Source organism: Chiloscyllium plagiosum, chromosome 1, assembly GCF_004010195.1.
Source record: "Chiloscyllium plagiosum isolate BGI_BamShark_2017 chromosome 1, ASM401019v2, whole genome shotgun sequence".
Lineage (NCBI taxonomy): Eukaryota > Metazoa > Chordata > Chondrichthyes > Orectolobiformes > Hemiscylliidae > Chiloscyllium > Chiloscyllium plagiosum.
Window position 1 is genome coordinate 77,913,439 of NC_057710.1, and position 25,817 is coordinate 77,939,255.

At 38.1% G+C, this 25,817-nt stretch overlaps 1 protein-coding gene across 7 annotated transcripts in view; it reads right to left on the reverse strand.

Moving 5' to 3' along the window:
- The window catches only part of fat1a (FAT atypical cadherin 1a), a 207,104-nt gene that overhangs the window by 142,635 nt on the left and 38,652 nt on the right, over window positions 1–25,817 (reverse strand). For all 7 annotated transcript variants that reach the window (XM_043689861.1, XM_043689872.1, XM_043689853.1 and 4 more), the window contains exon 3: window positions 7,561–7,875. In XM_043689861.1, the coding sequence (XP_043545796.1) occupies window positions 7,561–7,875 (315 nt within the window). The remainder of the gene's footprint in view (window positions 1–7,560; window positions 7,876–25,817) is intronic.

The following is a 25,817-nucleotide window of genomic DNA, read 5'->3' on the forward strand; positions in this document are numbered from 1 at the left end:
CTCGACCCTCATCAACTTTTCTAGTCACATCCTCAAAGAACTCGATAAGGTTTGTGAGGCATGACCTGCCCCTCACAAAGCCGTGTTGACTGCATTTAATCAAGCCATGCTCTTCCAGATGGTCATAAAGTCTATCCCTCAGAATTCTTTCTAACATCTTGCAGACCGACAGACGTGAGACTTACTGGTCTGTAATTGCCGGGGATTTCCCTATTTCCTTTCTTGAAGAGAGGAATTACATTTGCCTCTCTCCAATCCTCAGATACGACTCCAGTGGAGAGCGAGGATGAAAAGATCTTCGCAAGTGGTGAAGCAATTGCATTTCTCGTTTCCCAAAGCAGCCGAGGACAAATCGGTCCGGACCTGGTGACTTGTCAATCTTAATGTTTGACAAAATTTTCTGCACATCAGCTTCCTCTATCTCTATCCATTTCAGCATGCACACCTGCTCTTCAAAGGTCTCATTCACTACAAAGTTTGTTTCTTTTGTAAAGACAGAAGCAAAAATCTCATTTAGAGCTTCCCCTGCCTCCTCAGACTCCACACACAAATTCCCTATGCTATCCCTGATTGGCCCTACTCTTTCTTTGACCATTCTCATATTCCTCACATAAGTGTAAAATGCCTTTGTGTTCTCCCTAATCCGTTCTGCCCCGTCCTGGCTCTCCTCAGACCATTTTTAAGCTCCTTCCTCGCCTGCCTGTAATCCTGTAGAGCTGAGTTTGACCCTAGCTTCCTCCACCTTATCGAAGGTACCTTTTTCCTTTTGACGAGAAGCTCCACCGCTCTCGTCATCTAAGGTTCCTTTATCTTACCCCTTCTTGCCTGTCTCAGAGGGACATATTTATTCATCACTTGCAACAACTGTTCCTTAAACAGTCTCCACATGTCTATAGTGCCTTTACCATGGAACAATTGCTCCCAATCCATGCTTCCTAACTCATGTCTAATCGCATCATAATTTCCTCTTCCCCAATTAAATATCCTCCCATTTTGCCTAATCTTCTCCTTCTCCATGACTATCTCCAGAATATGTACATGACTATTCTGGTCACCTCCTTGTTGTGATCCCATAATCCAGCCTGCGTTTTCCTCAAATGATCAAAAACTGTGCTGCCATATTCCTATGCTACACCAAACTTTATCAATCTATTACAATTGTCTGACTGACCTCCAATAGTATTAGGTACTTCATGGTTTAAAATATAAATTATCCATCCTTGCATTTAAATTCTCAACTGTGTCTGTAATATTGATGAAACTATAACACTGCCCTGCGTGTCCCCACTTATCCGAAATTGCCCTCAAAAGCCAATTTTCTTTTCTTCTGGCCTTGCTTCCACTCCTATGTCTTATGCTCACATCTAATAGCAGTACTTTCAGTCACCTTGGATGTACGCTGTGGAACTAGCTCCTTTAAGACCTCTAGTTCTTCAGCGCTATTCTCCTTTCTCTCCTCAAAACTTAGACCAATTACTTAGTCTTCCTTCTAAACTACCCTTAGTTGCCTTAGCACCATTTTCCTTTACAGTAAGATAACATACACAAAAATTTCACCTTTCAGACCTCAGCTCCTACCCAGAGTGGAAGGCCATATCTTCTCACATCATAAGGACTAAAAAAAAATTAGGTTGGCAGCTACACCCAATTCCTCAGGAGAAAAGATTGCCAACACTGTGCACCAAAAAGACTGCTCAATTAGCTCTAAATTGCTAACTTAGTAATTACTAAAGTCACTTAAAACTTCTACAACAGCCAGTGTACAACATGAAAAATGTCACAACAGCGTGCAGGGTAACAGGAAACATGTAGCTGAAACCAACATGATTCAGTCTCTAACTTATACTATAAAGGATATGCAACGTTGCGTGTTTACATGGAGTTATGAAAGGAAAAATCCTTTATATTCCCCTATATGAACATGACTTATTTCATTAAATATAAAGAGGATGACTTATTTCATCCTCTTTGCTACCCTAAAAACACATGGAACCCAGATTCACAAATTCAATGATATGCTTAAGTGCGGTCTTATCCCACTTCCTAGAAATTAACATTCTCAAAACTTTCAAAATGTCCTGCAATCATTTTTAAGAACCTAATGCTAATAAATTGGAAAAAGCCTGTGTGAACAGGTGCCTAAATAGGCTAAGTACACAGAGTTGATGCAGACTGCAACACATTAAAGAAGACTCAATTAGCTAAAAACTTTTATCATGCAATGGGGGACAACAGAGATAAATCACTTCTAAGTGCTTCATGTTAAAAAGGTAAAAGCTTGTAACTGGGTAAAATCTGAAAGCTAAGTGTATCACACCCCCCATCCAGTCTAGATGAGTGGCACCAAAAACTCAACAGAAAGATTTGACCTAACCCACTGTTTAAGATTATCTGGTGCCAAAGAAGGATAGAAATCTCTCTCATTTTTCACTGCTTTCAAACCAAGACCATATACATTCCACTGACAGTCAATATAAATTTCAAAAATAAATTCCAAAAAAAACTTTAGATATATTTCACTTCAATCCATAAATATTTGAACATTTACAGAGTGCTCTTTAATATCCTCAGACTCAAAAGAAACAAGTGCTGCTGTTACTTAAAAAGTTCTTTTTTCCTTCAATTCTTTTTAAAGCATCAATAATTTTAGTAAGATCACTGAATGCACATCATAACTCCATTTGAAAGCTATCACCAAATAATTTCAAAAAGGGGATTCCTAATCAAGTTAGGATAGAACAGAACCTAAAATCAATAGACTAATAATAATGACATTCAGTAGACACTGAAGATGGCAAAATGCTGTTGAACTTATTCTAACTGACCACTCAAGTGATAAAGATCTGGCATGAATAATGCTTCAAAATCTTGAGTATGAATTATGTATTGCCTGGAAATAATTGCTTGCAACAGGGAGAGACAAATGTTGAAAACAATTGGTATCACATCATAATTTCCTATACTTAAATTCACGAACTAGCCTGCTTTTAGTCAATGACTATATTTAAATAAAAGATAGAGAAATCTCAGAGAAGTATATCATGATATTCATGTGGTAACAAAAACAGCAATTTCTAGACTTGCGTTCACATAACATGACAGTTTCAAAAAATTATGCTCAATTTGTAAAGTTTTTTCAGTTCAATTAAATTTGAAGCACAAATGTCATCAAATATCAGTGTTAAAATGTAATACAACCAATCAAAAAATATTGAGATTTGTCACTTTAAGCTTTCAAACAATTCTAGTAGCATGTTTTGATAAATATTTTATCCCAACTACTGGTTAGAGTTTCCAGGTTTATGACCCCACTATCTGGAGCATTGGCATTTAAAGCATGATCCATTAACTTCAGATAGTCCAAGACTCATCCAAAACACAAAATCAGTGACATGTAATGCCAGAGCTGTCACTGTACCATAGAATAGGCCACAACCATTAGCCCCACCGCTCATGAGACACCATATAACCAGATTTGCATCACTGCTTTCTTTTTGATTAGAAGTATGTTTGAAGGCAGGCCTCATGATTTAACTTATTGTGATTTAAATGAAAACGCAGTTGTGTGTGGCATTGTTTTTCTAATTTTTTCAAAATTCATTCACAGGATGTGACGTCACTGACCAGGCCAGTATTTATTGCCCATCCCTAATTGTCAAGAGGGCAGTTGAGAGTCAACCACATTGCTGTGGATCTGGAGTTACATAGAGGCAAGACCAGGTATAGATGGTAGATTTCCTTCCCTAAAGGACATTAGTGAACTAAGATGGGGTTTTTTCTGACAATCACGGGCATCATTAGATTGTTAATTCCAGATTTTAACTGAATTCAAATTTCATCATCTGCTGTGGTAGGATTCAAACCCAGGTTCCCAGAAAATTAGGAGAGTCTCTGGATTAATAGAAGCAGAGAGCACGGAAACAGACCCTTCAGTCAAACCAGTCCATGCTGAACATAATCCCAAACTAAACTAGTTGCACCTGCATTCTGGCCCATATGCCTCTGAACTCTTCTCATTAGTCTAGCAATAACACTACTAGGCCACCACCACCCCTAAAATGCCTCTACTTTTGTTTCTAGCGTGAATTCCTAACGAATATAAAAAATTAACACCCATAAATTAATCACATTTACCTGAGGCAAAGCAGAAAAATGTCTATAGTCTCAATAATACCATATTAATTCTGAGTTCTTTTGTGGTGTCAGACTTATGGTCATGAGGGATCTATTGCCCTGCCTAGGGATGTAACAAGTTGAGAAGCACTCAGGTGGATCACTCAAATAGAGCATCTACTGCCAGTAGTCTATAGGGCAAAGTCATTATCTGGGACAATATTGGGCTGCATTGACCAGATGCTCCCATCTTCAATTCTCAATGAATGTGCAGCTCACTGAACTTGCCAAGAGAAATAATTAAGTTGTGACAAATACATCAGGCTTAAGACGGTGAAAGTATTAGCCACCATTACTGATCTTCAGTTTTGTCATGTGATTTCAGTTGAAAGGTGTATGGATAGTTTGTAACAACTGGCTGCATTCACAGCCTTACATGCTAGAACACCTACATTTATGCATGAATGATTACAGAATTTTACCCCAGGAAGAATGAACATTTTCACGACAGAAAAAAAGTCATAAACCAAACAACTAAGAGCAAAAGAAATTCCTTTAGTGCTTTGGCTTTAAGGAGTTCCAAAAACCCAGCAGCAATTAGTGGTGTTTTTTTCCTATTTCAATGACCTTGGATCCTCATAAAATAAAATCATAAAAATTCACCAGAGGCAAAAATGTACGGCAAGCAGATTTAAGTTGGAAATTCCACTTTTATTTTGAAGAAAACTTATGGAAGCTTATGGGGACCACCCACATGTCGCTCTGTGTTAATTTTCAAATAGCATGTTCTGTTTGTTCAATCTAAAGAGAGCTGCTGGAGACCACATGGTTGAGAAATTAAGTGAAGGTATCCAGCAAAAGGGCTGACAAACGTGCATATCAGATTAGAAGGCAGGGATGTATATGATATGCCTTGAAGTGGTATGATACAAGCCAATTAGCATGTAAAAATACTAAGTAGATCACTTCTAACCAACCAATGTTTCCGAAAATAATCTCAGTAAACCACTTATTTTCTACAGAAGGCAAAATGTCAGACTGAATTTTGAAGGAAGATTAATTCAAAACACTATTGTATTTAGATAGTTGGTAGGGTACATGTGTGCAGACAAAAAAAATTTCTGCAAGTTAAAACCCAGTCAGTTGTAATGTGTGGTAGTTACAATAAAACTAAATAATCTTCCATAAATGATGCATGCTTATGATTCATATCTTCAAGCTCTTCTTTAAATCACTATTTACATAATTTGTCAAGAAATCTAACAAGTACGAAATAATTACATCAGCCATGAGCTAACTGTTATTACACATTTGGTAACATCCTGCCACTGCATTTCATTAAAACTTTGATGAGAACATTTTTAAAAAGTGACCCTCAAGCAATTCACTGCTCAGATTTAGAGCCCCTATCCAAAAGCTAGAGAATACCCATTATACATCAATTGAACAAATAATCCTGGAGGAGAAATCACAATCAATTGTCCTCCTTTACATTAGCATTTTCATTCGTTCTTTACATACATGTTAAGGAAAATTTGCAGAATGCTGTGCTTGTCAGATTGCACATTTAAGTTTTCTTCTGACATTATTAAACTTCAATTTTGAGGCAATTTTAACTTGTAACAATAATGCAAAATGTCTGATACCACACTGGGTGCCTATTTAATTCTAAACAAAGAATCTGCTTGGAGTGTAGTCCTAACTCACTTGAACGCAAACTGAATATAATCAGTGTCATGTTGAGATATTTATGCAAATCTTCGCTTAAAATCTTCAATGTGTTAATTATTAAAAAATGTTAGCTAACTTTCAAATATCGAGAGCGAAAATATACACTCAGCTTTGATGCAGATAATCATTTATCTATTTGCGTTCCTTGAGATACCGTAAAAGTCTGAGCTGAATTTGACCACAACCTGACACGGTGTAATATTCAGCAGACTTCAGCTGAATGTGGGGCATTGCAATGCTCAATATAGATTTTGGTGCAAATTTGTGTTCATCTTCCCTGTCAACAGGCATTTCCCTCAGTGAGCACAAATTCATTTTGCAAAAACAAACTGTTTTGGCTTCTAGTTCCTATCATTTTGGCTTGTAGTTTTAAAAATCTACAAGCTACTTTCAGCTGTGTTCTGTGAACATTTGAGTTTGGTTTCTCATCTGATATAAATGTAATGTAAAATGTAGAGGCTGCTACATCAAATCAGGGAGATCAAAAACTCATCTTCATTAAAACCTTAACAGCTTGGATAATGGTTAATTACTCTGGAGCATTGAGTTTCTTGAGTGTTTATAAGGTTATATGAGTGGAGTTGAAACCTTGAAACGCATGTTGTAAGGGCCCAAAGTGAGTTTTGGGAGGGTGGGGAAAAGGAGCAATTTTACCAACATGGCAGTTAAACTTGTTCTGAAAATTCCGACATGTAAACCAGATCCACTTTTAGGGACAGCTAGATCCCTATCCTATAAATATTCCTTATTGTCATACTCGATCACACCCTCACAGACAAGCATTGTAGCATTAATTAAAATAAAACCTGTGCATTGGCACTATGACAGACAGATGAGTAACAAAAATTATCATTCCTTGAGGCTACTAATAGCCAGCTAACATTTTTGTTTAAATAGCTGACGATGTCAAACTTGATGACACAAATTTAGGTAGGGAGGCAAGTAGTGAGGAGAATACAGTGTCTTCAAGGGGAAATAGGTTGAGTGGGTAAAACATTAGCAAATGGAGCATAACGTGGCAAAATGTGACGTTGTGAACATAATCCCAAAGAACAGAAAAGTGGTATAGTATGTCTTTTAAATGGAAGAGCTAGAGAGAGCGCAAGAGAGATAGACAGACAAAGTCATGGCTATGCATTTGAATAAAACGACAGCTGGACGGCAAGAATGGATGACTTTGAAATATATGGAACCAGTTAGTCAAGTGAAAATTGTGAATTCTGTGGTGACAATCTTGTGTAGTTTGTGAAAAATTATGGAAAAGTTATAAGTGACTTGGAATTCATGTATTAAATTTTATTTTAGATTTCAAAGATGAGTTGAGGAACAGTTGTTTCAGTTACAAATTGACTGAAATTTGAAGGAATGTTTTAACGTCATGCAATTTCATCAAGGTGAAGAGGGGAAAAAAAATGCTGTATAATGATATGAATAACTAAACTAAAAATTAACCGGAGAGTGGAACAAGGAGACCAGAACAGTTCAAAACAGATAAGTAAATTGCTTTAAAGTAGTTTCTAATGTAGAATCAGCAACTTCATACTTACAATAGACAAAAAGACGATTTTGAGTAATGCGGAATCAGAAAACAGAAAGAATACCTCAACTGCATTCTCATTTCTCATCTGTTACGGAGATATTGTAATATATCAACACATTTTGCATTTAAATATTCTCGAACCTGGTGTAGCAATTTCAACTGATATTCACACTTACCAGTCTTCTGGTTTATAAGGAAGAAACCTTGTGGATTGCCACCTGTAATCTTGTAGCTTAGCCTGTCACTGGAGCTGGAGTCTGGGTCAGATGCCTCAATCTGTACTACGGACACATCTTTAGGAGTGTTTTCCAACACTTCAGGATAATAAACTGGCTCAGACGTCTGTGGAGCATTATCGTTAACATCCTCGATTTCAATGTACACTTCAATGAAGGTGAAAAGTGGCACCACTCCCAGGTCGGTGGCATAGACTGTAAGCCAGTAATGTGGAGTAGTTTCACGGTCCAGGAGCTCCGCTGTTTTTATTATTCCTGTGCAGGGACAAAAAAAATCCAGGAAAACTAATGAAGCATTTATGTAATAAGAATGCTGGACTGAATGTATATAGTTTCTTTCCTGCACAATGTGCTAAGGTGACTGAGAACTTAAACCTTTTTTTAAACTGCTGCAGATCTCTACATACTAAACTGAACATACAAACTCATGAATTATGGAGTGGATCATTTAGTCCATCAAACCTGCTCCAATATTTGGAAAGATCACATCTGATCTGATTGTGGCCACAACTCTCTTTTTCCTGTCTACTTTTTACCCCATTTGGTTCCCTTGTCAATCAAGAATCTAACTTGGCCTTGAAAAGATTCAATCACCCTGCCTCCACCACGCTTCATATTGCAAACATCAAAAAAATTCTCCATATTCAATAGGAGATCCCTTATTTAAAAAACTGCATCTCCAAGTTCTAGTCTCTCCCATGAAGCCAACTACCCGCTCAACACCCATTCTGACCATTCCCCTCAGTACCTCTATACTTCAATAAGATTCAATTGCTTCTCATTCTTTTGACTCCAATGAGTATAGATCAAATCTGCCCAACCTCGCCTCATAAGATAACTCCTTCATTCAGTTGACCAATCCTTCTATAAACTGCTTCAAATGCAATATTTTCTTAAGGGGGCCCAAATTGTAGACGATACGGATGCAATTTTACCATTCACCTGGGTAACCCGAGTAATACTTCCCTACTTTTATATTCCATTTCTTTTGCAATATACAGTATGTGCCATCTTAATCAACTGTTGTACCTATGTTTATTTTTTGTGATCCATCATCCTCTGTATCCCAAAGTTTTGTGGTCTCTTTCTATTTAATATTATGCGGTTTTCATATTATTACTTGAAAAATGGAAAAGTTCACATTTTCCAATATCATACACCACCTGCAATTGTTTTTTTGATTCACAAGACTTCTTTACAATTTGTTATTTTCTGCTTCATCAACAAATTTAGCAACAATATATTTAGTCCTTAGGGCTCTTGTAGTCCAGTGGTTGCATTCCTGCCTCTGGGCCAGAAGGACTTGGTCAAAATCCTAAGCGCTCAGGGTGCCGATCAGAACATATCATTTAGCAACATAAAAATGACCCATGCATTCCTAATCTTTGCTGCCCATTAGCTAATTAATCCTCCATTCACATTGTAATGTTACCCCTAAACCATGAGCTTTTACTTCATGTATTAACCTTTCATGTCATACCTTACCAAATGGATTTATAAAAAGACAAGTGCAGCACATCTATAGATTCCCCTTGATCTACATAAATTATTAATTTCTCAATCTAACAACTTCATCAAAGCTGACTTTCCTTTGACAGAACCATTTTGATAATGGCTGATTACATTAAGATTTTCTAACTTCACTGTTGTAACCTTCTTAACAACATATTCTAGTATATTCCCCAGGACAGATTTTTAAAAATTATTTAATGGAATGTGAATATTACTGGCAGGGATGAGGCTTAGAGATATACATCACTGAAACAGACCCTTCGGTCCAACTTGTCCATGCCGACCAGATATCCTAAACTAATCTAGTCCCATTTGCCAGCACTTAGCCCATATCCCTTTAAATCCTGTAGTCTATCCCAAAATGTTCTTTGGGCTGAAGGCTTTACTTGACCCTTTCAGCAGGCAGTTAAGACAGCTCTATTTTTCTAGAATCCCATGTAGGCCAAATTGGGAACAATAGCAAATTTCCTTCTCTGAAAGGCATTTGTGAATCAGATAGATTTCACAACAATCAGCCATAGTTGTCATAGTCACCATTACCAAGATTAATTTTAAATTGAATTCAAATTCCACCAGCTACCATGTACCTATGTCCTCAGGAAATCAGTCTTGGTCTCTGAATCACTGGTTCAATGTCATGCTAACTATGTCACTGTCTCCCCTCCTCTCTCCATATCAGCACACTCACTACACTCCCATTCCCAAAGTTATTAGGCCAACTGGTCTGTAGTTTCCTGCTTTATATCAGCCTCCATTCTTGAATAAAACTTTCACATGTTAATTTTCCAAACTGATTTGACCCTCCAGAATCTAAAGCACTCTGGAAAGTTTGCAACCAATATGCCTAACTATCTCAACAACCACTTGTTTTAAAGGCCATGTGGTAAAGTCCATCAGGTCCTGGGGACTGGTCGGTATTAATTTGCAATGTGTTTCTAAGGACCCTTTTCCCTTGTAGTTATAGAGATGTACAGCACAGAAACAGACTGTTCAGTCCGACCAGATATCCCAACCCAATCTAGTCCCACCTGCCAGCACCTGGCCAATATCCCTCCAAACACTTCATATTCATAGACCCATCCAGATACCTTTTAAATGTTGGTTCTCGTTGCTTTAAGAGTTTCTTTTTCTTTGTCACTTCTTTTAAAAGTATTTATAACGTTGTGTGTGTCAAAAAATCTGTCCAACACTTCCATAATTTTTAAATTTGCCACGATTAATTCGCAGGAAACTCTCTGAAAAAGACTCATACCCACTTTAGTTGTGCTTTTCTAAATACTTATAGAAACTGTTTGCTTGATTTTTAACTCGCCTTCTTATATACTCCAATTCTCTTTTTTCCCTTCTCCCCACCCAGAGTCAATCTTTGCTTCTAAAAAAAATTAGTCCAATTTCCTGGCCTACCACTCTTCAATTTGACACCATCTTTAACTTCCATGCATTCTTCACTTACAGTCGCTTTCTCTCAGTGGAATGCATCTGTTCTGAATGTTATTTCCTTAAATGTCTTAGAGTCTTAAGAGTCATAGAGATGTACAGCGCGGAAACAAACCCTCCAGTCCAACATGTCCGTGCCGACCAGATATCCCAACCCAATCTAGTCCCATCTGCCAGCACCCGGCCCATATCCCTCCAAACCCTTCCTATTCATATACCCATCCAGATGCCTTTTAAATGTTACAATTGTACTTGACTCCACCACTTCCTCTGGCAGCTCATTCCACACATGTACCACCCTCTGCATGAAAAAGTTGCCCCTTAGGTCTCTTTTATATCTTTCCCCTCTCACCCTAAACCTATGCCCTCTAGTTCTGGACTCCCCCAACCCAGGGAAGAGACTTTGTCTATTTATCCTATCCATGCCCCTCATGATTTTATAAACCTCTATAAGGTCACCCCTCAGCTTCCAACACTCCAGGGAAAACAGCCCCAGCCTATTCTAAGTTTACCTTGGCCAGCTGTGTCTTTATATGCACATAAATGCCATTATTTTAGTTTGAAACACAGGTCTTTGACCTGGTATTTTCTCCCTGCTATCTGGAGAAGTATTAATTATACAGTCAAGGGACTCATCCTTCCTCACTGCAGATTACCAGGTCTAGAATGGCCTATTGTCTGGTTGTCCCTAGAATGCGCAACTCTAAGAAATTGTCTTGAAAACACGATAAAGTCAACATCAAGGTAACTTTTGTCAATCTGATTTATCCTACCTGCATGTATAAAACACTAAATTATCTTTCTTAAGTGCCCTCATTACTTATTCATATATACTTCATCCTATAATGTTGTTTTATTAGTATGGTGCAGTGGAATATTCCATGTGATTTCCACAAACCAAGATGGCAATTGAAGTTGGTAAGGAACACTAATTACTTTCTAATCCCATTCCTCTACTAATCACAGATTTTAAATTCAACCAGATTGATGGATGGTCAATCATACGGTTTTAGACTTTATCTGAATTTATGTCACAAACAAGATAGTCGTGTTCCTTTTGTCAAAGAACTAGTTTATTAGAAATAGAATTTAGTCAAACAATTATGTATGACTTATATTCTAACATAATAAAATTAACAAGGCAATTCTAATCTAACACTACAGCACACATCAAACAACATTTGCAATTGAGGCAGACCCACATGGATTACTCAGCAATTCTGCCAGACATTAAGTGACAGAATGGGGCACCAAATCTCAAAACTCCACAAGAGATTCTACTGGTATACTGACTAGGTCTCACCAGACCAGTACTTCCCCTGGGTGTCTTTCCCCATCCCTGCTCCCTCCACCAAATTCTAAACTTTCACAGTTACACAAAATAATTAATGGCTTGCAGCTTATTCAACATCACAGCTATCAAGCCACTTTCTCAGCCCTGACTCTCATCCTCGGCTCTAACACTTAGCTGTATCTACTGACTCCTGAACTTCAATGGAATTCTGACTGCATAGATCCAGTGCCATAAGTTGTCTCCTTAGCAGTACAGTTCTACCTTTGTTACCCTAGAAATACTCTTCAGCGATCTCTGAAGATTTCTGAGCACGTCTTTTGAACGTTGCAACAACTCCATTCTTAAGACACTATTCAATGGAGCTAATATTTTGGGAACAGTCAAATACATCAAACTCTTGGAATTCACTCTTCCATGAATGTTAAATATTCAGCAACTGTTGGGTCCTACAAAAATGCTTTCATAATAAAGGAATGAATCATACTTCACCTTGAACAAATACTTTTACATTGCTTAATTCAGAATGCTCAGTAGAAAGGAGTGAATGACAAAATCAGTATTTAGTAAATTTGAACAATCTTCTCAAATGTCATTGTGAACATTATTGTAAGCAGCTACACCCATAAAAACCAGAATAATTTGATAAAAGTGTGACTTTGATATCGAGTGTGATCCTAACGTAGTGAAGTAGGGAGATAGCGTTACAAAAGCACAGTGAGTCATCACAGTACTAAATGTGACAAAAACTAATGCTTACAAATAAATTGCTGCCAAGACAGAGACACAGAAGCACCACTGGTCCCTATGATATCTGGGGTTCAAGGTCAGTTAGATAATTTTGGAAGGCTTCATAAATGCAGGTTTTTCAAGCAGGTGGGGTGGGCGATGGGAAGTTAGAAAGAAAATTGTTGAGTTAGCCTTACAACAAATAATTGACTTTTAATTTTAAAATCAGTATCTAATTTGAAAGGAAATATATTACAATTGTATTTTTACCTAACACACCACTAAGATACATACAAGTAATTGAAAAGATCGCATGACCAATGGTCAGATTTAAACTCAGCAGCCATGCTACTTGCAGTCGTGATTGGTAGTGGACAATTAAACTAATGGGAGATGGAGGATCCACAGATATCCCTCTTCTCAAAGGATGACAGAACTGTTCAAAATGGTAGCTCACCATGATCTTAAGAGTAATTAGGGATGGGCAATAAGTTTTGGCTTAGCTGGCAGTGCTTTTAGCTCATTAACAAATAAAAACAAAATCTACTCTTCATACTATATTTATCCATACTGAACTGCAAAATACTAAAGGAAGGACAAATAATTCCGTTTTAATTGATTTTAAATTTGACATTTCCCACACTTCATTACTTGCTTTTCATTAGTTTCAGTTCACAATTTCAAATGCATTGATATTTTGCCTGATCACCTGTCACTCTGAGAATAATAGAAAACCTATTTTGAAAAGCTTATTTGGCTTGAAACAGCTTTAACTGCCAGAGAGCAGTTTTACTGACAGATGTCTGCTCAGCACTTCAAATACCATCTCCATTCAATTTGCAATTGTTCATTCAATAGCACTCTGGAGTCAGGAGTGATTTTCCTTATATATCTAACAGAACCATTAATATGATTCTACAACTGAAATCAAAAACCTGCCTTGAACAATGCCAAGGAAATGCAGTCTTGCTTCAGTTGTCTTGGGAATTACATCAGCATAAAAGGGGAAATTTTAGTATGAAACACAACGCTTTGGGTCCCTTTTCTCATGTAATTAATCAAACTGAAAATACAGAAAGGGAAATGTCTGCTCATTTACAAATAGCTCGACTTAATGAACTCAAGCTACATTAACAAGTAGATGCTTCATGATCTTATTTTATTACATCATTTTGTTTAGGTACTGGTGAGTCATACAGCACAGAAACAGACCCTTCAGTGAAACCAGTCCATGCTCACCATAATCCCAAACTAAACCAGTCCCACCTGCCTATGCTTGACCCATATCACTCCAACCATTTCTTACTCATGTACTTATCCAAATGTCTTTTAAATGTTGTAAATGGACCCATATCCACCACCTCCTTTGAAAGTTAATTCTACACATGAACCACAGTGTTTTAAAAAAAAATTCTTTAAGAAATCTTTCTCTTTTCACCTTAAAACATATGAACCTGGTCTTGAAATCCCTCACTCTGGGGGAAAGACACCTGCCATTCATCTTATCTACGTCTCTCATGATTTTACCAACCACTAAGTTAACTCGTCAACATCCTCTGCTCCAGCAAAAAAACCCAGCCTCTCCTTACAACTCAAAACCCTTCATCCCCAACAACATCCTGGTAAATCTTTTCTGAACCCTCTCCAGTTTAATAATATCTTTCATGTAACAGGATGACCATAACTGGACACCATACTCCAGAAGAAGCCTCACCCATATCTTGCACAACCTCAACATGACATCCCAACTCCTATGGTCAAACATCTGAGCAATGAAGGCAAGCATGCCAAACACCTTCTTAAACACCCTGTCAAAGCATGACACAAGCTTCAAAGTATTATGAACCCGAACCCCTAGGTCTCTGCTCTACTATACTATCCAAGGCCCTACTTTTAATTGTAATCAGTCCTGCCCTTGTTTGTTTTATCCAAACGCAATACCTTGCATTTATCCAAATTAAATTCCCTCTGCCACTCCTCAGCCCAGTGACCCAATTGAACAAGATCTCTTTGTAATCTTAGATAACCTTCTTCACTGACCACTACACCACCAATTTTGGTGTCATTTCTTTTCATTATACAGCACGTGCAGCAATGAATCCTTAAAAAAAAATCACATTGCTTTCACATTCACTCAACCAAGTCGCAAGCTCTCATTAAGCACATATTTCCCTCACAAGCCCTCTTAAGCTTTTAGTTCTTCCTTATGACTCAGACATTTCTATTTTGTGCCTAGCCACACAATCCAAAAATATAAATGTTTGAATTAGCCTTCATCAGAAACAGGAATCTCATTTGAGCTTTTTTTTTGTTTAAAACCTTTGGCATCAAAATTAATGAGTGCATGACTGGACTAACATTACATACCAGCTTCCACAATCAATGCCATTCGAAATATTTTCTTTTAAATAAACAGACAGATGTACCACACCAAAACACTGAATCCTGGCTTGTGAATTTTTTTTTTTGGGAGATTTAACTGCTAATAATTACAGTCAGAGGCTTAATGGAATTATCAACACCCTTGAATTGTCAGTCCCAATACAAAGGTCCTGTCACCATTTTAACTAATGCACTTGGACAGGCACATGAATGTTTTCCATGGTCCCACTTGGGGATATTAAATTGAATCTTGGAAATGCATGATCAAGTAATTTACTGAGGAAACAATAGAAAAAGGATAACCAATTAGAACAAACCTATTTTACTCATTATGCAAGTAAACTAGAAAAATCACGTTAGTGGAAAGATTTTGAAAGTTATTGCATTCCTTTGACCCTTTCTTCACAAACTTGAAAACAACCTTTCCATCGATATTTTATATATCAGTGAGTCAACATTCCAAAGCATCTGCACACTGAGAATTTCCAGTGCAGATTACTTATGGAGAATCACATTTTCCAGTAATTTTAAAAGTAAAATAAACTCTCACCACTACAAATGCGTTGTATACACTTTTTGAATTACATAGAGTAAAACGCTTTCTCCATCAAATTGAGCTGCTTCATCTATTATGAAGTCCTTAAAATAAGATTTAACTCTAACTACTCAATATTTCAATTTAAAACTGCTGTGGTTTCTCAGGTTCTTGAATTATGGAATTACAGTACTGTTCTGGGATCTTTCATGTTCAAGCTGAGTAGTCTGACTCCTTGCAAAGTCACAGAACAACAAAAGGTTATTGACCAGCAAGAGGAACTATCATCTATCTACAGATGCTGCCAAACCTGCTGAGTACTTTTTAAAAAAAATATTTCCGGCAGCTGCAGCAGTTAAGAACACAGAACATTAGAAACTAGAGCAGGAAAAGAGCATTGCAGCCCATTCCTTGTGATTATGTCTGATCTTGGATTTGAACTGCACATTTATATTCTTCCTCAATGTATTATGTTATTTTCTCGAATACTTATCAAAATTCCTTTTGTAACTGTAACCTCTAGTTTTCAAATCTAGATCATATCTTTGCCATCAACGTTTCATGACTCTATCATCACTCCTTGATCTCACTCTACATTCACTGTGATGGTCTCAGTACAGTTTTGGATCCTTTTGTTAAACCTTACAAAATTTATGGATTCACGTTTTTTCCACATTGAGCTATCTGCTCATTCCACCACACCACCTGTAATTTTGGCACTTTCTCGACATCCACTAATAAAATGACACGCACATCTTGATAGTTTTATTCTTCTTGCAGTTTGAAAACATTTGGGTAAACACAAAAAGGTCTTGAGCCATGGCTCAAGGAGGACAATAATGACTAAATTTCTACTTATTCCAAAATAATCATTATTTTTCCTTATGGTTGCCTCTTTGTCCTCAAGCTATCATTACCCTATTTGTCCAAGTACCTTTTGATATAGTCTTTATTAATATACTCAACAAGTCACTTAGTTAATAGCTCCATGCTGGAATGTTGCTTTGTATATACTTGCTGCCCTGCACCTTTTTAAAATTGTATGCCTAAACGTATTCAGCAAATACTTGTACGTGAACGACAAAGTAAATTCCCCATTTTACTTAACCTGAAAACCCCACATCCCTGTTTTACTTTACGTTGTCTGTCAAGTCAACACTTCACTGTAGAGTAACATAACCCAAACTTATTCTCAGCTCCTCATGATTTGTTTTCTTTTGTCTTCTCAGCTGGGCAACTTCTAAACCCAGAGAGGATTTTCACCAACGGTTACTTTGGAGATTTCTTTGCTCGAGTCCCAGCTAGGTTAAGCTTCCAGCCTACTTTAAAACCACATAAATCTAGCCCCTTTAATCTCAGCATGAACTTCCAATGCGATTTGCTATGGTGGACAATGGAGTCAGCTTTTTTTCCTACTTCAGATGCAGGACTAGCTGCTTGTGTCATCTCCCATGTTTCTCGGGTGGCCACAGACCGACTTGCACGTGAAGTTCAGTGGTACCTTAGAAAACCTGCAACCTGAAATTACAATAGCTCATTACTGACATTTTCCCTCCTCTACACGCACCTCCACTGGAACATGAATCACATGAGCCTTGTATCTAGAGAAAGCATTTTCAACTAATATACATTTATGCCACAAGTTTATTTGGGAATCAAAGATGTTTTCTTGAAGATCCATAATAGAATGAAGCCAATAACATGTCATCTTGCAATTCACAAAGTGAAAGCGAAAATATACATCCATCCAACAGTACTGAAAGAAACCAAAGCACTTACGGATTGCTGTCCACAGTGAAAGACATCAGTTGGTTTACTACAGTAAATCACAGAAGCACAAACAAATATTTAAAAGATCAAATATATTTGATTTTATACTCTCATGCCTTTTTTCATTATACTTCTCTATAGTTCCTAACTTGTATATAAGTAGATTTCTTTCTCCAATTTAGAATTCCCTATCCATACACTGTAAACAACTGGGAAGAAAAAGCCAAAAGATTCTGTTCATTGAAACCACGTTCTATGACTTTAGTGAAAACAAATGCTGGAGATCACAGTAGGTCAGAGAGCATCCATGGAGAGAGAGCAAGCTAACATTTAGAGTCCAGGTGACTCTTCATCAGAGTTGACATGAAGTGTGGAGTGGGCAGCATTTACACTAAAGTTGGGAAGGAGATGTGGAGTATAGAGTGCTGGGGGAGAAAGGTTATTGAAAGTTCAGATCAAAAGATCAGAAAGCAAGAATGGCAGAATGTTATCCTATAACAGGTTTGTATCCTCAGAAGTCATTGTCTGTCAAACTGGAACAGTGAGAGAAAACCACGCACAACTCAACTGGGCGCGATATCATTTTTCTTTTACAAAGAAATTAAGGGTTATGAAAAATCATTTTTCCTTCTTAGTCCCATTAATGGCGCATTCAAGTGGAAGCCATGCAATGGTGTAAAATAGATGGCAACTAATAGGCAGCTGTAATGTTAGAAACCCTGAAGGAAAAGCTCCTGAATGTCTTGTACAATTTAATTGCAGGGCATATTTAAATGGGATTCCAATCCTAAATCAAACTGATGCCAGGTAAAGGTACTAGAGAAGTGAAAGGTTGTGGGACTGGTTTGGCGATTTCAGAGAAGAAAATCTGTGTTCAGGACAGGCAACAAACAGGCTGTTTGTTGAGTGGAGTGGTGAGCGAGAGATGAACACTTACAACTTCCGATTCACAAACAGAGATATCAAGGTCCACAAAGCATTGAGACGTTCGCTACACCATTAACCTGCCAAGTTTCCTGAGGCATGGATAGCATGGCCCCTCACACATAAAAGTGGAACAAAATGTTGAAATAAAGAAATATAGCTTCAGTACAGTATCAAAGTGACCAACCTGTGGCTCTTGGGCACTGGTCATTTACATCTTGTCTGACCTCCATTAAAACTAAAAACTGGGCGAGTTGGAGGTAAATTCTCATCCAGTTCCAGAATATTTGCCTTCTGAGTTTAGACAACTACATTTTGAGTAAAAATGCCCAGAATCTGAAGTGAAACAAAATAAGAGATTCCCTTGCCTCCAATAAGTTTGCCTTTCAGGTTAGCTCAGTCAGGTCCAGCTCCACTACCTGATTTAATTCATATTATAACTAGTGTCATTATAAAGATTACTGTCAATGTCATAACTGTGGCATCTTTGCTCTTTTTGCAATCAAAATCAAGTTTAAACAAATTTATTGGTATGTCTCAATTTTGCTATTCAGTTCTTCCAACAGAAAAACTGTGACTAACAAACCTGACACCAATCTATGTTTGTCCAGGTTGGGCTCACACAAAAAGACTGCAGTGTCTTACTGCTGTCAGGTTCAGATACACTTTGTGTTAAAAAAAAAATGCTGGTCTCTTGCTATTACTAGAATTTAAAAACATTTCAGCAAGCTTTCCTCTCCTTCACAACTGCAGAACAAGAACACGATTTGTGCCAATTCCAGTAAGCCTACTTGAAGATACCGGCAGGATTGAGAAAGTTATTTGCAAGCCGCATTTGAATCACTGCTCATGTATAATGGTTTCAAACATCTCCTCCTGCACGTTCACTGTGGCTAATAACCAGGCATCCAGTATAGATACAAGCCAAGATTGAGTAAAGAGCTTTGTCAATCAACATGATCTCACAACTAATGGTCAATGGCAGTGCACTGTTGCTCATTGGCTCTCAGTATTGTGCCGACTGTTACTGGCCAGAACTGGAAAGCTGAGCAGCAGAATCCCAAAAGGAAAGTCGATTCCAATTCCACTTACAGTTTAACAGTGAGTAATACAAGACAAATAAATGATACTGAAAGACTATACAAATGCATAATTAGGGCCAGAAACTGAATTATACCAGTAAGAATAAAGTTTGAATCTGGGATATTCATGCTGCGAGTAAAACATTTAGTTAACAGCTGTTGAATGTTACCAAGAGAATTAAAAAACTTGATGACTTCTTAAATGGTCTCTCAGGTAAGTTGTAGTAAACTGTTACATGTTGGTCAAATAATTACCTAGTGTGATGTTTTTGTCTACATCAGTTGATATTACTTAAACACACATGATCAAGGCTGTAGCTATGACAAAGGTAGAGGATGCACGGCCTGCACATTTATGTATGGAGTCAGTAATATCATAGTGATCTGGAACCTGGCAAGATTACCTAATGGGTTTCCTAATTCTTTAAAATGTAAAACAAGTTCAAGTAGCACCACAAGGGAAACAAAGATAAATAATGAGGTAATAAAGCTGCTCAAAAAAATAAATAAAAACAAACATTGTCACACATCCAAAATGATTTTGACGCTGGTATTGGCAAGAAGGAATGTCAGCACTGCATCTGAATTTCAATTTATCTTTTAATGGGTTGGTAAAAGTCAATTAAAATCTCAAATCATAGAATGCCTACAATGCAGAAAGAGGCAATTTGGCACATGGGTCTACATTAACTACCCAAAAGACATTCCGCCCAGACCCACCCCTCCAATCCATCTCCCTGGCCTGCACATCCTGGACACTATGGGGCAATTTAGCATCACCAATGCACCAAACCATCTTTGGACTATGGGAGAAAGCTGAAGAACCCACAGGAAATGCCTAGTTTGAATACTTTCAAGAAAACATCGATCACCCATTGTGCGCCTTGAACCCATGACCAAAATACTGAACCCTCATTATCGGAGTTGTGTAGAAACTCCTTGCAGACTGCCATTTGTGTTTGTCAGATTCTACTCCAGCTGTTTAACAGGTTCAGAGTTTACGACAACTGAACTGCCGCTTAGGCCTCAGATCCATGAGTGAGATGAGATGAAACATAAATCAATGTTGATGTAGGATATTTGGATTTCAAGAAGACATTCTGTAAGCTCCTCACTGAAGGTTTTGCAAGTGTGGGAGCTCACAATGTCAGCATTGATTAACATAGAAGACACAGTCAGGATTAATGAATATTTTTCAGGTTGGAAGAGGTAACCAGTGGAATGCCACAAGGATCAGTTCAAACACCTGAATTATTTACTATGTTAGTGACTTTTAGAGTCATACAATCTAGAATCAGATCGTTCGGTCCAACTTGTTCATGCAGACCAAGTTTCACAAACTAAACCAATCCTACTTGGCCGCATGTGGCCCATATCCCTTTAAAAAGTTTTCCATTCATGTATCTATCCAAACTTTTTTTAAAAAAATATCGTAACTGTACCTGCATCTATCACTTCCTCTGGCAGTTCATTCCACATATGAATCACCATTGAAATAAACTGCCCTTCAAATCCCTTTGAAATCCTTTCACCTTAAAAAATATGCACCCCGAGTTTTGAAATCCCTCTTCTTACTTTAGTTACTTTATTTATGGCATTATTTTATAAACCAGACTGGAGACCTGTGACTAGTGCTGGGTCCTCTACTTTTTGTCATTTACACAAATGATTTGAATGCGAGCTTAAGAGGTACAGTTAGTAAGTTTGCAGATGACACCAAAATTGGAGGTGTAGTGGACAGTGAAGAGGGTTAGCTCAGATTACAACAGGATCTTGACCAGATGGGCCAATGGGCTGAGAAGTGGCAGATGGAGTTTAACTCAGATGAATGCGAGGTGCTGCATTTTGGGAAAACAAATCTTAGCAGGACTTATACACTTAATGGTAAGGCCCTAGGGAGTGTTGCTGAAAAGAGACTTTGGATTGCAGGTTCATAGTTCGTTTAAAGTGCAATCGCAGGTAGATAGGAGAGTGAAGACGACATTTGGTATGCTTTCCTTTTGGTCAGAGTATTGAGTACAGGAGTTGGGAGGTCATGTTGCGGCTGTACAGGACATTGGTTAGGCCACTGTTGGAATATTGCGCGCAATTCTGGTCTCCTTCCTATCAGAAGGATGTTGTGAAACTTGAAAGGGTTCAGAAAAGATTTACAAGGATGTTGCCAGGGTTGGAGGATTTGAGCTATGGGGAGAGGCTGAACAGGCTGGGGCTGTTTTCCCTGGAGCGTCGGAGGCTGTGGGGTGACCTTAGAGGTTTACAAAATTATGAGGGGCATGGATATGATAAATAGGGCATAGGTTTAGGTTGAGAGAGGAAGGATATAAAAAAAACCTAAGGGGCAACTTTTTCACGCAGAGGGTGGTACGTGTATGGAATGAGCTGCCAGAGGAAGTGGTGGAGGCTGGTACAATTGCAACATTTAAAAGGCATTTGGATGGGTATATGATTAGGAAGGGTTTGGAGGGATATGGGCCGGGTGCTGGCAGGCGGGATTAGATCGGGTTGGGATATCTGGTCACCATGGATGGGTTGGACCGAAGGGTCTGTTTCCATACTGTACATCTCTATGACTCTAAGATCACTCCTCAACCCCCTAGGCTCCAGAGAAAAACATCTCGGCATGTCCAGTCTCCACTTATAACTCAAACCCTCCTCTTCCAGCAACATACTGATAAATGTTTTTTGAATGCTCTCCAATTTAATGCTCTTCCAAAGCAGGGCAACCAGAACTGTGCACAATACTCCAGAAGAGGTCTCACCAACCTCAACTTGACATCCCAATTCCTGTACTCAGTGGTCTGTGAGAGGGATTGCAAGGGTGCTAAATGCTTTCTGAACCATTCTATATGCCTATGATGAACTATGTACCTGAACCCCGAGGTGTCTCTGTTCGACAACAATACCCAGTGCCCTACCATTAACTTAGTAAGTCCTGTCCTTGTTCATTTTATCAAAATGCAATACCTCACATTTATCCCAATTAAGAGTCAAGGTGTAATGCATCCAAATTTGATGAGACAAAAAGATGTGGAAGGCATATTATGACAAGGACACAAGGAATCTGTGAGGGGAGATAAATATATTAAGTGAGTAGGCAAAACTTGGCAGATGGAGTTTAACAGAGGAAACAATAAGGGCATGTAATTAGTCGGAGGAATCAAAAGGCAGACTGTTATTTAAATGGAGAGGCTCCATAAAAGTGCACTGCAGGGAGTCTTGATGCCCTTGAGCACAAAACAACAAGTTAACATGGAGGTGCAGCAAGACATAAAGGGGTAAATTCCATTTGGTTCCTTAATTACGAAGAGTTGGAGTTTTCAAATAGGGACGTCTTGGTGAGGCCATAACTATGAGTACTGTGTACAATTTTGGTTCCCATATTTAAGAAAGGATATTCTGGCATCTCAGACAGTTCAAAAAGAGAAAAAAGAAAAAGTAAAGAAAAAAGATGCACTCAACTGATTCTTGGGTGAAGTGGCTGACTTATCAAAAAAACTGGACAGGTTAGGCCTTTGTTCATTAGTTTAGAAGAATTTCATGCCTAGTCTTGCACCTCTAAGTGTACATTACCTTTTTGTCTCGAAGCTTTGGAATCTGAGAAGTCAGTACAATATTGTTGAAAGCACTTTTAAGCATAATGAAATTCCCCATAAGAATAGGCCAGTAACTTTAACATTAGTAATTTTAGAAACAATGATCATGGAACAAAAGCACTAGGCAATTGAAGAGGTTTTTGTTAATTACAGGAGCCAGCATGATTTGTAAATAACAGATTGAGTAAAACTGCAAATTTGGCCAATGATACCAAGCCAGAAGGTGGAAAGAAAAAACTCAAATGTGTGCAAGGGCCCTTGTGGCAGTGGTCGTGTCCCTACTGCTGAGTCAGGAGGCTCAGGTTCCAGACCTATCTGCTCCAGGGGTGTGCAATAACACCCTGAACAGTTCAATTAGAAACAATTTAAACTCTGTATGTAGTAATGCATTTTGGTAAAACTGTAGTGGTGGGTAAATTGTTGGAGGGAATTCCGAGGGACAGGATTTTCATGTTTTTGGAAATGCCAGACTGATTAAGGAGTCTCAACATGGCTTTGTCTGTGGGAAATCATGTCTCACTAATTTGATTGAGTTTTGTTTTGAAGAAGTCACAAAGCTAATTGATGAAGGCAGAGTGGTAGATGTTGTCTATATGGGCTTTCGCAATGCATTCGTCAATGACATGACCAGTACAAGTTCTAATATCAATTGAAGTTATCTGTAAAAATGTATCAGTATGTACATCTATGAGTGGTTGATCACGCCAGAGGTAGATTCCAGAAGCCTGACATTCTCAATAGTAAATGCACAGAACAGATATTTTTTCACAATTTTCAAAATATCAAGGTGGACAAAATGCATACTACAGACCTGAAAGTTCTCAGCATTAAAACTTCAAGTTGGAAAAACGTATTTCAACAAGAATCCTGTGATGATTTAAAAACAATTTTCATTTCCAATTTGAAATTTGTAGAAAGCTTGGCCTGCCGTATAGTCTTGAAGATCAAACTATTAAACATATCATTTGTACTCCTACTTAAAAGTAGTCATATTGGAAAGTTAATGCAAATTACTTATTCAATCATCCAGGAAAACTACACAGGATTAACATAGTGAAGGATAACATTTTCATGCAAACAATTCTCAAGAAGGATTAAAATGGTTTGTGAATATTAATGAATTATTCTTCTTTTGATTGGATGTTTGTTGCAAACATTATGATATTGTCATTATCTTAGAATTATGGCTGCTGTCAGTAAGCCAAAAATATCAAATTAATTTTGGATTGCAAGTAAAATAACTAATAATATGAATTGAATATTAAAATACTCCATTTATTAACTCCTTAATTCCACAAAGAGGTAGCCTCATTACAGTGCAACAAGACTACAAACAATGTAGATGAAATAGTTTACCCATCACTAACATGGTTTTGTTGATACAAAGAATCAGATTAACTGGTGCATGGTTTTGTCATCAATAGAAGATTAACTTTTGTCTTCTGAGAATTTAAATTGAAGCCCAATTTCTTATTCAAGACAAAAAATCTTAACTATTCATAACAGTCGGGCACGTTAAAAGTAAACTTCGGCAGGAATTGCTAAATTCAATAAATAGGTCCATTTAGCTGATCACTTACGTCATTGGTGGGGAAACTGTTGGAGAACATACGGAAGAGACAGGATGTATTCACTTTTGGAAGTGAATGGACTTATTAGTGATAGGCAGCACAGGGAAAGTCATGTCTCAGCAACATGATGGAGGTTTCTTTGAGGAAGTGACAAGAGTGATTAATGAGAGAAGAATGCTGTTTTCATGGACTTTATTAAAGCATTTGATAAGGTAACTCATGGTAGGCTAGTACAACAAGTAGAGACTCACTGGATCAGGGTTGTGCCAGCTGGATGGATACAAAACTGGCTTGGTCAGACAGGACAGGGAGTAGCAGTGGAAGGGTGCTTTTCAGAATGGAGATCAGTAACTAATAGTGTTCCGCAAATATCAATGCTGGAACTTTTGTTGTTTGTAATATATATATTACATGGAGGAAAATGTAGGTGGTCTAATTAGCAAGTTTGCAGATGACACCAGAATTGGCAGAGTTGCAGATAGTGAGGAGGATTATCCAAGGATAATAAGGGGATATAGACTGATGGGGGATTTGGGCAGAGAAATAGCAGATTAATCTGGAATAGAAATAGTAGTTTAATCTGGACAGATGCAAAGTGATGCATTTTGGAAGATCAAATTCAGGTGCAAATTATACAATAAATGGCAGAACACTTAGGAGCATTGACATACAGAGGGATCTGGGCATACAGATCCCTTTAAGTAGGTAAAAACAATGACTGCAGATGCTGGAAACCAGATTCTGGATCAGTGGTGCTGGAAGAGCACAGCAATTCAGGCAGCATCCGACAAGCAGTTGCTCGTCGGATGCTGCCTGAATTGCTGTGCTCTTCCAGCACCACTGATCCAGATCCCTTTAAGTGTCAACACTGGTGGATACGGTGGTCAAAGAGGCATACAGCATGCTTGCCTTCATCAGCCAGACACCAAATATAAAGCTGGCAAGTTAAATTACAGCTTTATAGAACTTTAGTTAGGCCACATTTGGAATATTGTGTGCAGTTCTTGTTGCCATGCTACTAGAAGGGCATGGATGCTTTGGATAGATTGCAGGGAAGGTTTACTAGGATGTTGCCTGGTCCCAAGGGTTTTAGTTATGAGGAGAGATTGGATAAACTCAAATTGTTGTCAATGGAAAGATAAAGGCTGAGGGGTGACCCAACAGATGCCTACAGAATTAGAAGCAGCATAGATTGGAAAGGTCAACTCCGGCTTGAAGTGAGAGGAGGAAAGTTTAGGGGAGAAGGGAAGGGAACGGAACATTTTTCACACAGAGGGTGGTGGATGACTGGAATGCGCTGCCAGTGGAGGTGGTGGAAGCAGGCACAGTATCAATGTTTAGAAGGTCTGAATAAGGATTAGGAATCAGTGC